This window comes from Melitaea cinxia, chromosome 13, assembly GCF_905220565.1.
Source record: "Melitaea cinxia chromosome 13, ilMelCinx1.1, whole genome shotgun sequence".
Lineage (NCBI taxonomy): Eukaryota > Metazoa > Arthropoda > Insecta > Lepidoptera > Nymphalidae > Melitaea > Melitaea cinxia.
In genome coordinates, this window is record NC_059406.1 from 11295920 (window position 1) to 11312849 (window position 16930).

The 16930-nt window shown below is 34.0% G+C and overlaps 1 protein-coding gene across 1 annotated transcript; it reads left to right on the forward strand.

Moving 5' to 3' along the window:
• The first annotated feature begins 10042 nt into the window (after positions 1-10042).
• On the forward strand, positions 10043-13802 carry LOC123658903 (transcription factor SPT20 homolog). The gene is made up of 4 exons (XM_045594193.1): positions 10043-10109; positions 10160-11482; positions 13281-13606; positions 13788-13802. Exons 1-4 carry the CDS (start codon positions 10043-10045, stop codon positions 13800-13802), a joined length of 1731 nt encoding a protein of 576 aa, XP_045450149.1.
• The last annotated feature ends 3128 nt before the right edge of the window (positions 13803-16930 follow it).

The window sequence follows — 16930 nt, forward strand, 5'->3', positions numbered from 1 at the left end:
GCCGCGCATCAGATGCATACCCCTCAGGTTGATATTATTTTAAAATTTGATGAATTATTAGTTATATTTGTAGAATATCATATCATTTAAGTTACTTTGGCGCCCGCAATGGATATGGCATTGTGTGGACGTGTGTGTGTGAGAATCGGGATTGTGCGTGTTGTGTGAATACATGTGGCCGTGTGTGTTTATTTACATGCGAGCGTCGTGTGAGCGCGTGCGCGGGTGCGAGTCTGCATGTGCGCTTTTATACGCGTGTGAATAAAAGTCAATAAAATTGAAACAAATCAAAAATCATCGAGACTAAATTTGTAATTACTACGTATGACAGAAATTTTTATTCTATTTTTTACAAAATAAATCACAATGATTGATTAGGTGACTTAAAATAGTATACATTTCAATCCCTCAAAAAGAAAATGACTGCCGTATTCAGAGCTAAATTCAAGAAACTTTTTATTTTCTTTTTTGCGTATATGTATACTTGTATACTACTGACTATTGACACCTTAGATTATAATGGCACCATTGATCGGTAATACCTTTTCTTGTTTCCTTTGTATCTTCTATCAATTCTGCGTATGATGACTTTCGTGATCGGTCGGATAATCGCTCTATCGGGAGCCATTATTCGAATTAAGTAAATATTTTTTTATATATGTACAAATTAAAACAACATGACGAGTGTGTCATATAACTTCACACTCAACGGTCCCCATTAGGATTTTCTCGTGTGTGGCTCTGGAAATACACACAATACACAAGCACAAACGCCTAGACCACGACAAACCAACATAAATGGTTTTCATGTGCGGAGATCGAGCCCACGACCGTTAGCGCAACAGCCAGTGCTGTGACCGCTGAGCCAATGTGTTGTCAAATATATATATAATTATTATTTATTTCAGAGGTCTTTGGAAGTATCTCGAGAAAACTCTTACGAAAGAGATGAATATCACCTGCACGGCGATAGTGACCCGCTCTACTACAATAGCCAACCTAGGACTAATAGGTATACAGTAATAAATAAATGCCTTACATTTATCGGCTAATAGGATGAAATAATTTGCTGTAAAAAACTCATAGCACGTGATCATGCAACGTCTACGACAAGTACCTATATAGCCTATACAGGGATTTACATATTTTTATAGCCATACAGGGGGCTACTACAACAAGGATTTACGAATATATTTTTGTTAGTTCTTAAAGAATAATTCAAACTTTAACTCGAGTTATTAAAATGAAAAAGAAAAAAAATCTTTTATACTATTATTTTGTTGAGTAATGGTTAAAAAGGAGTTTCATTTTGGAAATTAATTGCTGCTATTTGTTACTATAAGTACTTATATAGTAATTTACTTATTTCATATAAACCAAACATAACCACATTCTACATAAGCTATATTTTTAAAATTTGCCTTCCGGCTTATTATGCTTATGAGAATAAACGTAATAAACTAGTATACCTATAAATGTCATAATTATAGCAAAAAAAATTTATATTCCAGAATAGAGACATGGTCACAATTGCACGCGCAGGCGAGCGTAGAGTCCGCTATATCATGGCGGACAGCGGCGGACTGGCAATCTGGGGGTAAATATTGCGAAACATTTTAAGGCACTAGAAAAAACAGTTGCTATATTATTTTTAAGACTTATATACATTATTGAACAATCATCATCATCATCATCATTCCAGCCTATTGCAGTCCACTGCTGGACATAGGCCTCCACAAGTTCGCACCAAAAATGCGTGAACTCATGTGTTTTGCCCATAGTCACCACGCTGGGCAGGCGGGTTGGTGACCGCAGTACTGGCTTTGTCGCACCGAAGACGCTGCTGCCCGTCTTCGGCCTGTGTGTTTTAAAGCCAGCGGTTAGATGGTTATTTCGCCATCGGTCGGCTTCTTAAGTTCCAAGGTGGTAGTGGAACCTTGTTATCCCTTAGTCACCTCTTACGACACCCACGGGAAGAGAGGGGGTGGCCATATTCTTTGGTGCCGTAGCCACACGGCACATTTACATTATTGAACAAAAGAAACTTAAAATACTAACTTCAGATTAAGTATTTGATTTCAATGTTTCAATAAGCTTCTCAGCCAGAGTTAGTAACTTCGTAAATTTTGAAAAATAATAATATGAACTACTTACCACCTAACTTCGATATAAAGCAATAGTTTTATCCTTTTGGAAATATGGATGAGCGTTTGTATTATTTACTATTTACTCTTTGTTTAGTATGGATGATATTTTCATTTTTTTTCAGAAGAGCAGCGAAGGCCAAGCTTAGAGCGTCAGAATACGTTATATGACGATAATATAGGGTACGGGTATGAGTCGTACACCACTAGTACGCACATTAGGTAAGGGAACACAAATTTATTTAAAACTTTCGATATTTACGATTCAGGCTGTAACATCCCATTGCCTATTTTATATTTTAAATAATTTAAAAAGTAATTTTTTTCGTTTTCACGCTTTCACAGTTCAATATACAATAACATTTAAATGAAAGCGCTATCTTTAAATTAATCGCTATTTTAAATTAGGGACAAACTTCAAAATTGTGTTCGAGTAATTTACCTTATTTACATTGGGTTTGAAATGGGATCAAATTGGTTCCAATACTCGGTAAAAGCATGTAAAAAAATTTGTTTAATTTTTTTTTTTTTTTTTTTAATTTCAATGTGGGTAAACAAAAAATTAAAAAAAAAAATGTTTTTAAGAAATGTTTTTTCTTTCAGGGACCATTCACATTTATCACAGCAAGCAAGCTATGAAGAGTACTATGACTCCTGTAGTTACCCGTACTCGGCGTACGAAGCGCAGTGGGAGAACCGCTACTTCTACGGGGAGTGCGGTCTCACGCCCACCGAGTATGAGAACATCGTCAATAAGCGTCGTTCTTCTGTTGTACAGCTGCCGCAGATGCCGCCTAAGCAGGTAGAATGAAACAATCATTGGCTTATGCTAGAAGTTTGAATTTTAATTTTTGTGGTTGGACAGCTACTAGCTCGCCCAAAATATCGAGTTGTTCCACTGGGGATCTATCTAATCTCAAGCTTTCAAAAAATCACAAATAAATTATGTAAAATATTAGTGTCAAAAAGTTTTGTGTTTTTGTGGTAAGTAACGGAGTCAGAAGTCTAATAATGTTGACAGGACATAATGCGCTTGTTATTGTGTAATATGCATCCGTAAGCCACAGTAACCGTCAACTTTCCGGCGAAGTAGTTCTATTCTAGTAAAAAAAAGTGTGTGTTAGTTCCAACGTACGACTGGAGTTTACTCCTTCAGATCGACTGTCTAAATATTCACAAAAAGACACCACTCTAAGAAAAAGATTAATACTATATCAAATGGTAAATAAACAAATCAAATACTTAACGCCATCTATCGATAATACGTTACGACGAGATGGCGTCATAAGAAAACGTCGTTTCGCCTTTTGACTTCAAGAAACGTAACGAGGTCAATCGTTGAGTAAATTTTACTCCTCATATTTTTTTCATACCGGGGACCTTATATGGAAATCGATTCGTAAAGAGTAAACTCCAAAAAAAAAAAACATTTTATTTATTTGTTCCCGGACATATTTACGTCTTGAATTAACTAAGTATTGAAGTAGTGTTTCGTATCCGTCAAGCAAGCTGTATTCCATCCTTCGGTTAAGAAATCTGATAATAATATAATAACCGCTTTTCTATGCGTTGTCCAAAGCTTGTCTGGAAGAAATCGCTCTTTTAGCGATAAGACCGCCTCTGTACATCTTCCTCTAATTGTACTACTTTTTTGTATCTTTTAATGGTGTGCAATAAAGAAAATTATTATTATTATTATTATTATATTTATTTTTTATATTATATTAGGTAGATTTGTTCGCAAATTATGTTTTATTAAAACAAAATTAAAAATGAAGCCGGTCAAGCAGTTTCAAGTATTCATTTCAAAATATACGTAATAAGTTTTTGACTAGCAGTTTTGATTTTTTTAACCTTTTTTGTCAGGCCCTTTCTTCTAGGCTTTTAGGCTTTGAAGTATGTATACGAATTTAGTTAGCAACAGTGGACTTATCTCTAGAAGAGATCTCTTCCAGTTAACCTGTGATAGTGAGAACTAATGTTATATAGCAGGCTAAGAGAGTGCAGTAATGTAGACAATGTAGAGATTCTTGAAAATAAAAAGCTAATTAAATAATATTCATAACATCATAATCATCAAAATCGGTCTAAGTAGAGGTAACATACATAAAAAATACAATCGAATTGAGAATCTCATCTTTTTTTTGGAAAACTATTAAAAACGCTTAAAGCTATTCTGTTTCGTAGTAAATTTTCCATTTTCGTAGTTTTTCATTTTCGTAGTAAGTTATTCAATGTTTTTTGTTTTTTTCTTGTAGCTTCCACCATCGTCACGATATTCTGACTACAATGAGATGGCACCATACAGGCCTCGGCCGCGACGTACAGCTGCAAGCCTTCCAGGTATGAAAGCCAGTCTATTTTATCACTATTCTATGTTATCACTGAGTGACATAGGCTATATCAAGAAGAGATAATTGTGTTTGCAGGCAAACGAAGAAAAACTGACTTCAATTAAATTAAAAATCATCAAAATCGGTACACCCAGTAAAAAGTTTTTGAGAGTTTCCCTCGATTTCTCTGGGATCCCATCATCAGATTCTGGTTTCCTTATTATGGTACGAAGCTAGGGATATCTTCTTTTCAACAAAAAAAGAATTATCAAAATCGGTTTATAAACGACGGAGTTATCCCCGAACATACATAAAAAATAAAAATAAAAAAAAATATATATATACATATGGAGTGACGAAGGAAATTTATCAAAAATTAAGTTTGTATGTATTTAATTTTTACAACATTATGAATAATTTTTAACACAAATTTATAATTTGTTATATGAAAATATAACAAAATTATAAAATTTATAATTAAAGTTATAAAATATATTATTAATATGTTTTATATATATATATATATATATATATATATGGTTGTCTGGAAGAAATGACTTAATAGCCACAAGCCCACACACATTCTGTAACTATCTTAAAACTATGTATTTTTTGACATGATAACGTTTTATAAATAGACTAGCGGCCCGCTCCGGTTTCGCACGGATATAAAATATATGTCATTCACTGAAAAAATATAGTAAAGTAAAGTATATAAAGTAAAACAATTCTTCCTTTCCTAAACCATGAAAATTTCTTGTTATCTTTGGAATATCTAAATTCATATACTACATTTTTACTTATTTACTTTTTATACTATACTTTTAGGCACGCTCCCGCCGCCCCGGCCGGTCGGAACCGCCGCAAACGCTACGTCCCGCAATTTTTAAATCTGTAATATCTTCGAAAATATTCATTTAAATTATATTCTGTAAAGGGCCTTATAGATCTATATTAAATCAACAATGTATTTAGGGGTATTTAAATAGATAAGGATTAATGCTGTATTGGTTAAAATTGCTTCGAAAATTAGCCATTATTTGTCGTAAAAAGTAAATGACAATAAATGTTATTGTGGGATATCCATAAGAGATAGACATATACCATAGCAAAGTTTTCTGTAAACCTTTTCAATGTGTAATACTTACACATATTACTATATACATTATTTTGATAAATCTCGTAGGGTTCCCCTGCGTTTGCAATGTAAGCGGAAAAAAATGTAATTATTTACTGCATCACATTAGAAACCTCAAAAATAAAAGTATTTCTCCATTATTTAATGGATGTTATTATACATATAAACCCTCCTCTTCGATCACTCTATCTATTAAAAAAAACCGCATCAAAATCCTTTAAGTAGTTTTAAAGATTTAAGCATACATAGGGACATAGGGATAAAGGGACAGAGAAAGCGACTTTGTTTTATACTATATAGTGATGAACACCAGTTGCACGCACGTCCGCCTGAGCCTGAGCCTAAGCCTGCAAGCGAGAGCGCGGAACAAGCGATAGAGAGGCACGAGCGGCCCAAGCGTTGGCTTGTGACACATTATTCCTCTTCTCGCGTGACGGCAGAGCTGACAGTTCGAATAAATAAATATTATTTTATTTAAAAAATTGTAATTTTCAATTGATAATTCAGTGATAATAATTCAATTCATAAAAGTATGCAATTTTTCATCAATATTTTTTTATGACGTTATCACGTTAAACTATAGTCCGTAAACCTACTTTACAGATTACCAATTTTTTTCTCTTTATTTAGCTAAACAAACAGTATTACAATGGATACAACATACAAAAGTATACAAACAAAAAATACTTAAAGTAACACCAACACCGATTACTACGGATTACAATGTTGATTTTTTTATGATTGAATGAATTGATGTTTAATGTGTATTATGTGGATAAAAAGGTGCAACTCCTTTTATGTTGCTGATATCCATGGGCAACGGTAGCCATTTAACATCAAATACAGGTATTCGTTTGCTCCACTTGTTATAACAAAAAAAAACAAGTATTTATTCTGGCTTATAATTTCGTATACATTTTATATTATAATTTATGTATATATGTATATATGTATGTATGTATCTATGTACGTATGTATGTATTTATGTTTGTGTTTATGTGTGTATGTATGGTTGTAAATAAGTAAATATATTCAAACGTTTATGTCTTAATTTGTACACCTACACTGACACAATACCATCTCCTCTGCCTCTAGGTTGCCTGGAAGAGATCGCTTTTTAGCGATAAGGCCGCCCTTTGTGATGATTTTTTTTTATGTCACTAGGTTGGCAAATAAGCGTACGGCTCACCTGATGGTAAGCGATTACCGTAGCTTATAGACACCTGCAACACCAGAAGCATCGCAAGCGCGTTGCCGACCCAATCCCCAATCCCAGCAGGAGCTCTGGTCACCTTACTCACCAACAGGAACACAATACTGCTTGAAAACAGTATTATTTTGCTGTGATCTTCTGTAAGGTCGAGGTACTACTACCCCAGTCGGGCTGCTCCATATTTTGAGCAGGAAATTCCTGCTGTGCCCTACCTCAGTTTATACTCTGTTCAAGTCCATAATATGTATTATTTCTGTTTTGGTGTACAGTGTATTGTTATGTTATTTTAGCCACGCCATCGTCAACGCCGAAGCGCGGTCGCGCACTCCCCGTGCCCCCCGGCAGCGAGGCGGGCTGGGCGCGCCGCGCCCGCCGGCTGCCGCGCCCGCCCGCCGCCGCCGCGCGCCTCCCCGCGCCCCCCGCGCCGCGCGCCCCCGCCGCCCCGCACGCGCCGCCCGCGCCCGCGCACACCCACGTGCCTTACATACAAGGTATATCAACTTATTAGTTTATCTTTCCTAACAACATTAATAGTAATGTGAATAATAACCATATTTCACATTACTAAAGGAGATGGATACGATTCCATACATTCTTGGGCCAAAATGTAATGAAATGAAAATGGTATCAATTAATGCATTTAGGCTTATTGATCCCTCGCTGAAAATTATCTATTCTGGCTATCTGAGAGTGGAGTTTCTTAGTGAAGACTGTTTGAAAACTCATTACAAATATTGATATACACTTGAAACCATAAATAAATATCAGTAATGGACTCAGAATGCACCGGAAAACAGTAAACACGAAACGAGCGACCTCCGTATTTTATTATTATACTCTTTGCGACGGACACAGTGTTACTGTTAGTCAGCTGTAAAAGCTGTCATTAAAAATATGATTTATTTTAAATCGATACGAAATCGATAATTATTTTGGTTTATCAGATATTAATTGATATTTTCGATATTAATGTAATTTTATTTAAATGCACTTTATTGTTTACAGCTTTAATTGTGCATCTAAATATCTTGAGTTAATTAACTAGTGCAAACATTTTCTTTTTGAATTCTGTAATCGATTATAGTTGAATCGATACCCAAATAATTTTATGAAAACTATCTTTCTCAATTTTCTCCACTTCCAGATTCAGAATTGAGCTGATATTTTATATTTTAAAATAAAAAATATGTCCAATTTTTTAAACAATATCTCTACTCATTACATTTTGGCCCAAAAGTCCCCATCTCCTTGTTACTAAAAACTTTCTTTTCACCCAAATATCGCATTGCAATCACCTATAAAAAAGTTTTAAGAGTATTTCATTGGTACCTATCATCAAATTAGATTTTAACTTTATATAAAGTATAAGTATGTGACAATACAAATGCGACAGCTTTCTCATTATGTTTAAGCATATTGTGGTAAGTGTTCTTTTATTGTCATAGAAAAAAAGTGATGTATGTTTAAGATTCTAATTTCAAGAAGTATGAAATCTAATATCCATTATTATCTGAAGAATAAAAACAAATTTTAGCATCATAACGTAATAATCAATATTTTTACTTTTTAGTTTTTGACTATGAACTTGACTATGATAAGAGATTAAAATTATTATTTTATGAAGTTTTAAATATTAAAAATACTTTTACTTGTATTTTTTTTTTGTAAAAGTTATAAAAGTTTTTTTTTTAATAATACGGCTTTTCTTGATATAAAGTTCAGAAAAGTTTTTCCGTATAGCTCTGAAGAGCCTACTGGTCCTAAATCTACTGGTTAGGGCGCTTTAACTGAATGCAATTTGGAAACCAGCCCCAGATCATATCAAAAAGACATTTTTCACAACTAAAGCTGTTGCGAAGAAAAATACCAACCACGGCAAACACCTGTATGGTATATACAAATGTTTCCATGTGCGGAATTCAAACCGGCAACAACAGGTAGCAGTCAGCTGCTGTGCCCATCTTACCAATGTAGTGTTAAAAATTAATCGAGCAAAATAGCAAAAAAATCCTCTCTAGGCCTAATTAGAGCACGTTAAGCCGTCGTTCCCGGTTGTTATCATGTACACCTGATAACGATCGTTACTCATAGTAAGGAATATATCTGCCAACCCGCATTGGAGTAGAGTGGTGGATTAAGCTCTGATCCTTAACCTACATGAGGAAAGTGGCCAATGCTCAGCGGATATTACAGGCTGAAGCGTTCGTAATTGACTACTATTATGTCATTCGAAACACTTTGAAACATCCATTATATTAAAAGTGTTTTTAAACAGGTGAACTGTATCTGTATTTTTTTTCTCAGAGAATAGAGAAATGGTTGAGAAATACTCGTTACCATCTATACAAATATCGTGTCTATCTGCACAGATGTTTGTATAATGTACTTTATATCTAATAAAAGGTGCTAACTGGAAACAATAAATAAATAAAAACAGTGTAATTAGCATATAATAATGATATAATTAACTTGAATTCATTTCACTTCATTATTGTAGAGCCCGAGAGAAAGGTTCCTGAAGTTAGTTATGGTTACGACAGCTGCGGTTACCAGCCGCAGTTTCAAGGCACTGCCAATGATCAGTATCAAGATAGCAATTATAATACTGGGTTTGTATTTTGATTAATAAGAAAATATTAGATATACAAATACATTTTAACGTTAATTAGACATAATTATGGTAATATCGTCAGAGTCATCTATTAAAACTTTTATTTTCCTTAAAGTTATGATGAGGATGGAATGCAGCCTTTCTTTGATGAGACACCTCACGCAACACCTCCAGCAGCAACAGGTACTATTGTAACATAAATAATATTTTTATCAAACAAATCTACAAAAGTAAATTATGAGTCATTTATAGAATACAAATGTCATTATTTATTGCTAACATTGAATAATATTTCAATGTTCTCTGATAAAAGTTTCCGCTGTACGGTCACGGCCATGCTCGCAGATTCGTTTATCAATCAGTTTATTAGTGAATTTTTGTTTAATATAATGTCAGATTTGTTTAATATTTTTTATGATAGATTAATGGAAAGTATTTTTACAAATTTTTATAATGTTTCAGCTCAAAAAACGACTTGGGCTGAAACAGAAAGTTCAACACAATTTTCTTACCCAGTTGCAAGTGAAGAAGAATCTGTGATACCTAAATCAGTGCCATCAAAAATTAATTCATATATTCAACCGCCTGTAACGACTAAGCAAGATGTTTATCATGGACAAAGTTATCAGCAATACGATGCACAGCTCGAAGACACGAAGCAGTATCAAAAGTTTGATCGAAAAGACGAAATATATCGAAGTGATCAAAATGTTATTTTAGATAAAAAAATTGGTTATCAATATCAATATGATGATCAGTATAAAAATGAACAAAATTTTCAGCAGACAGAACATAATCAACAGTTCCATCAACAAAACGAACAAAAAGATTATCAAATATCACAAGATATACAACGTAATCAACAAACATATTTTAACGAACATCAGTCATACCAACAAGAATCATCGTATCAGCAAGACAAACATCAACAAGATGAGTATCACCAAGACAGTCAATATCGTCAAGAACAACATTATCAAGATTCACAGTATCAACATCATGATCAGAATAAACAATTCCAACAGCATGAAAATCGTCAAGAATATTATGATAAACAGCAACAAGATTACATGGAACAACAACAGCAGCAACATTACGAAGAACAAAAGCAGCAACAACAAGCATTACAATATCAGCAACATCAACAACAGCAACAACTACAGTCCCTACAACAACAACAGCAGCAGCAACAGCAGCAACGACAACAAAAAATTCCAACACAACAGCTTCATTCAACCGTTTTAACGGGAGCAGCAACTTTGGGATCCTTGGTTGCTGGTGGGGCTAAGAGATTAGGAAGTTTCTTTGGTGCCGCTGCAGCAGCAGTTGGAGCTCCAGCTGCATCCCAACTTCCACCACAATCTCAGCTTCAACCACAACTACAACCTCAACTACAACCTCAACTACAGCCTCAACTACAACCTCAACTACATCAACAATTACCAGCTCAAATATCTGCACCAATATCAACCGCTCCTAGTTCACAATTCCAATCTAGTACTATAGCTCCTGACACGACATTCACAAGTGCTACAACGGTTTCTGCCACAACGTCCGTCCCTGATGTGTCATCGTCAATTCCAGTATCCAGTGTGACAACATCAGCACCTACATTACCAAGAACACCATCACTTCGACGACAAGAATCGATACAAAGACCGTCAGTGCGACGAACACGGACTTTACCTGATGCTCCAGAGGATTATTCCACGGGGAGCTTCGATGAAAGTGCCTACGAGGACGAGTACCAAAAGACTGAACTTGATCAAGTAGATCGCGACAGATTATCATTGGACAGGTTTCGTGATGACGAATACGTGCGCGATACCATCCACGAAGAAGCCAAAGAAGATGCAAAGGCAACCGAGGAGTCTACTATACAAAAGACTGCCTCGCCTACAAAGACTGTTTCACAAGTCACTAGAAAACCTTCTGTTGACAGTTACCACAGTCAGACGCCTTCTATACTTGATCGAAAAACTTCACAAAGCTCTTTCCTTTCGCAACACGAAGAGAAAAGTACTGGATCTACAACATTAGAAGGTAAGAGTTTTTTTTAAATGTAAAATTGACTTGATAGCCTGGATTAGTTACAAAAACAAGTATTTATTTTAGGTAAGTAAAGTTGTACTAAAATTAATGTATATTATTTAAATACTAAAAATAATTTTCAGAATGGTCATTAAAAATGTAAATGTAAGAATATTATTTACTTTTGTATCAAAATGGGTAGTATATATTCGTATGAGATTCATCTCTTAGCATTTTTAGGTAGAAAATCATTGTAGTGCATAATTTTTATGATCTATAGCAAAGTTATGATTAGACTTGTACACATCAACTACTTTTACTGCTTGTTATTTAAAAAAATGATTTGAATTACAAAATGAATTAAATGATTTGAATGACCAAAATTGGAAAAAAAAATATTTTTGTAAATGTATCGTATAAACATACATATTATGCATTCAGTAAAAAGCGGTTATTTTAATATTACAAACAGACACTCCAATTTTTCTATTTCTATAGATACTCGTTTACTATGTCTCAATGAGGCTAGCTTATGTCACAGTTATGTTTGTTTACTTAATTTAATTGAGAAGTGTTTATTTATAATTATAGTCGGCATTACTCTAAAATTTAAGAAGTTGAATTCATTTAAAACTAAATCATGCCCATGATTTATATAATTGATATTGACTGATCAAAAGACATTGAATATTGTTTGCATAATTTTATATTTTGTTCTTAGAATAAACGTGTCCTAGGAAAACAAATGTATTTTGGACATATTATTTATAATCGTGTTTGCTTGCAAAGGAAAAAAGCCGATTCCAATTACATTGACAAGTAATACAACGTATTGTTTGTCAATTATTATTATATAATGCTTTATCAAAGATACCTCAAAAGTAGTCATTAAATCTCGATTAACTGGTCCACCCAGTCAAAAGATACATAATAAAATACAATCGAATTGAGAATCTCCCCCATTTTTGGGGAAAGGTGTTGTGCTGTGTGTATGCATAGGTTCGCTCATATATATTCGTTTTATGGGAACAGTCTGTCATATATGACAATATATGTCATGTCTGGACATGTCGCATGGTTTTATCATTCCGAGGATTGTTATATGTGATCAATTAATTTACTTTTATAGTTATGTGTGTGTATTTTTATATTACGTTGGCGCAACGTTCACAGCACTGGTTTGTGGCTGTTGCGCTGGCGATTGCAAGTTCGATCCCCGCACATAACAAACATTTGTATTGCCATACAGATATTTGCGTAGTCTAGATGTTTGTGCAGTCCTTGTGGGTATTCCCACCGTGCCTTGGAGAGCACGTTAAGCCGTCGATATCGTTTGTTATCATGTACACGTGATAGCGATCGTTACTCAGTAGTTAGATAATATATCCGCCAATCCGCATTGGAGCAGCGTGGTGGATTAAGATCTAGTTCTTTCTGGTACATGGGGAAAGTAGCCTATGCCAATCAGTGGAATATTACATGCTGAAACGTATAGTTATCTATACAAATAAATAAAATTGAAGTGTCTGTTTGTAATATAAAAATAACCGCTGTTTACTAAATGCATATGGATGTATACACTATACATATACCATACCATTTTTGTCTGTCTGTCTGTCTGACTTTCACTGGCAGATAGCTGATTTAGTAAGGAGTAACTTAGGCTACTATTATCTTAGAAATTTATTTATTTTATAACTCTGCGAACTCAAGAATAACTTTTTTGTTAAACTCCACGCGGATGAAGTTGCGGGCACAGCTAGTGTGAAAATAAAAATGTTAATCTAGTTGTACGACATTTTATTTACAGATCAAATGCAAGATAAATCAAAAGTAAGCTATCAAGATAAACATCCAACTTTCCATGAGGTACCTGAAGATGATGGATTCCGAAGGCATGAGTCGTTTGACCAGGACGTGGAATACCCTGACGACCAGGAGCAATACCCACAAGACAAATTTCAAGATCAAGAAAGGTTCGACGAAGCTGATGAGCAGTATGCTGAAGATAGTGTTTTTAATGAAGAAGAGCAAAGGCATGAGCAGGAACAAATGGATTTCCAACCGGAACAGCCAAAGCTTACACCGAAACAGAGGTGGCATCGGGCGTACAACAAGATCGTCATGCAGCTAAACGTGAGTGATTTTTTTAATACGACGAATAAAACAGATTATACATTTCTAAAATTTTTTAAATTTATTTGTACCTACTATAATAATACCTATATGTGTTATCATTTTTTTAGCTAATGCTTTACTATATCTGTTTTAATCGTCAGTTAATGTTTTGAAACATTTATATTTAATTTTTTTTAAGCAAATGGAGAATTAATGTGTTTCGGTGTGAAAAATCTAAAAGAGGTAAGTCGGAAAATATTGCTGCTTAATACTTGATACTTGAATAATATGCTATGACTAAAAGAAATTAAGAAGTGCTAATTATATTTTGAAGTATATTATTATTCAAGAGCTGAAATTCGTAATTCTACAAGAATTCTACTTAAATGTCTCAAACGTTATAATGAGTCCAACGTAGGTACGAGTACGTTACACTGTGATAGAATTTATGACTGTCTGTGTAGCTAATCAAGTTTATACATACAATTGATGTTAATTAACTACTGTCTGGCACCATTGGTGTCCAATTTAAACCATCGTCTTTTGAAAGTCCTCTACATCTTCGACCTATCCTACTTCATTCTATTGTCAATCCACTTTCAATTCATTAAACACACAACTGATTTATTAAGTAGTCTAATTTCAAATTTTTTTTATTGCATATTAAGAACAATAATTTGAGCTTTAATTGTATATTTTATTTTGTTATTTGTCGAAATGTATCGAAATGAGATTATCACATCTAACGAACCATAGTGTTTTAATCCCGCTGCGAAAAAACGTTAGTGCGTAAACTACTGCTGGGAAATGGGAAAGTGCTGTTATGTTGGTGAACGCTTAATAGTTTGACCGTGCATATATAACAATAGCTTAGCGAACACACAAAGGATATGTCTAGAATTTTTTATGAAAGTGATACTTGTGAGAGTAATTTATTATTATTTTTTCAGAAAGTCCCTTCTATATATACTTAATTCTTTTTTATTTTATGAATAGTTTTTATTTAACTTAAGTCGACGTCTGCATAATATTTTTCCCACATTGTTTACCGCATAGCCTAAATTTCTTATCGTAATTTGACCTTAAGTCGTACTTTAGTGGTATGTATGTTAAATATATTTTACATAACAATACTTTACTTTATAGACTTAAGATTATAAAATTCGACAACAGGTAAAAACGTAATTGTTATTAGATATAAAAATGTCTCGATTGAGGTAAACCTTTTATTAGCTTCCGAAGCGTTTGAACTTTTGTAAATAAAATCACGAATTGATACTGTATTTATATAGAATTCACCGAACGGAAGAAATATTCTATAATTCAAGGGAATTTAATATAAGTTATTGAGTATTTATATATTTAATAGGACCTAGGAACATTTAGGAACACTTAGGCGATTAGGTAGTAGTATATAATAAACAAGGGTAAATATTTTTATAACGGATCGTAAATATTTACGTATACATTTTATTAACTTAACCGTAATTTATCCTATATTTATATTATTATAACGCCTGATGTTAATGATTTAACAGCTAAAATTTTATTTAAGTTGGGTAATTAAAACGACGAAAAGGTTCATCGTATAATAGCAAAGATGTTTCAAATTAAATTAGTGCCCATAAAAAGCTGCCTCTGAATTTTATTATTAATTATCTTTTATTGTGGTTTTATTTTATTTTACCGAATGCTACACGCCCGTGCTCTAGGCGTCCCGTCGCCAGTTGTTATAGTGGTACCTCCCGCCGTCTCCCATGACGCCGTTGAACCCAATCACTTCATTAGTTCTAGCGACTTACTCTATCCATGTATACACGAATCTACGCACTCTCAGTCGGCAAACAGACTTTGTACAGTACGCACAGTCTGTCAGTAAGGGCGAAAAATTTAATTCTTAAGTAAAAAGTAAAATACTGTAAACGATGTCACCGGAAACTCACGAGGACGCGATATCGCTATCCTGCGGGCGACCGTGGCCCTAATGATTGCGACGCGCGCGCATCTATCAGCCATTTGTATGTAAATGAGTTTACTTCAGGTGTAAACTTTTAGTCTTCGCGTATTTGCTGTTGCGGTCTGTTGTTAAAATACGAATTAAGTTTATGCCTTTGCAACCATGGTGCGAAGTAGAAAAGGTCAAGCGGTCAGCGAAGCAGACGTACGATGCGATGCGTTTGCGTCTAATCGTTCTAACGTTAGCGGTTCTCGTCTGAGAGTTCGTCGTGGATCAAGCTTGACAGACTTAGACAAGTTGCGTTGTAGTGCCGGTTCTAGTGGCGGCGGGTCTATCGGTGACTTGATGAACATGTTTAGTGGTAGTGCTAATTCTGTCGGAAGTGATACTTTGGTTGCTCGAACAGTTCCATTAGAGACTGTACGTCGCAATATGCCTCCAATTTCAACGCCACCACCCCATCCACCTCCGTCTCCACTCATACATGTTTCTAGACCGGTTGGTCCATTGACCATGGCTCAGAGAACTCTGAGATTTAGTAGACTTTTAAAGTACCAGCCCTGTTCGACTGATGTTGTCATTCTGGTGGTAAGTTCTAATGAATGTATTTACTATAATGTTGACATTTGATTATTGTTTACTTAGGACTATCTTCTGAAGTTAATATACAATATTTAGAGTTATCAACTGAAGTGATTAGGAGTTTAATGTATTTAACGTCACAATGTTATTTTATCACATTGAAAATAAGCAAATTACGGTACAATTTACCTGTAATCAGTTCAGCCGTTATCAGTACTATATACACTTAGGTGAATTACACTTACCTAAATTGATGATGCGTGTAAAGCCTTCCATTTATCTATAAAAGCTTTTCAAAAGTAAACATTACACAGGGATACAAATAAACATTTTCTATGTTCATATTAGGGTTATTTAATATTAAAAATACTAATACAAGTAATAGGTTATTTCTTTGATGGACTTATATTTTACTTTTCTTTTATCTGTCACCGTATGTGCCTCGCAAAATATTACTATGACAATAATTACAAACTAATATTTAGTCTTTAATTTTCATTTCAAAACTGTTCTTATATGTTCATTTATTTTGCACTGTAGGTTAACATATGATGTGTTTTATTATTCATTTTTTTAATACGAGGTAACTATAAGGTAATGACCATTACAATAAAGGAAAATAAAATACAAGACACCCGACACCGACACATTAATACTCTTATTAATTTTATCTACACTTCATAGTTGATATACTTTGTGTAATTGTTTATTATATTGGTTAAGGTGCATTCAATTTATTATTATTAAATATTATTTAGAATAAAATATTACATATCTACAAATACATCAAACATAATTATGTC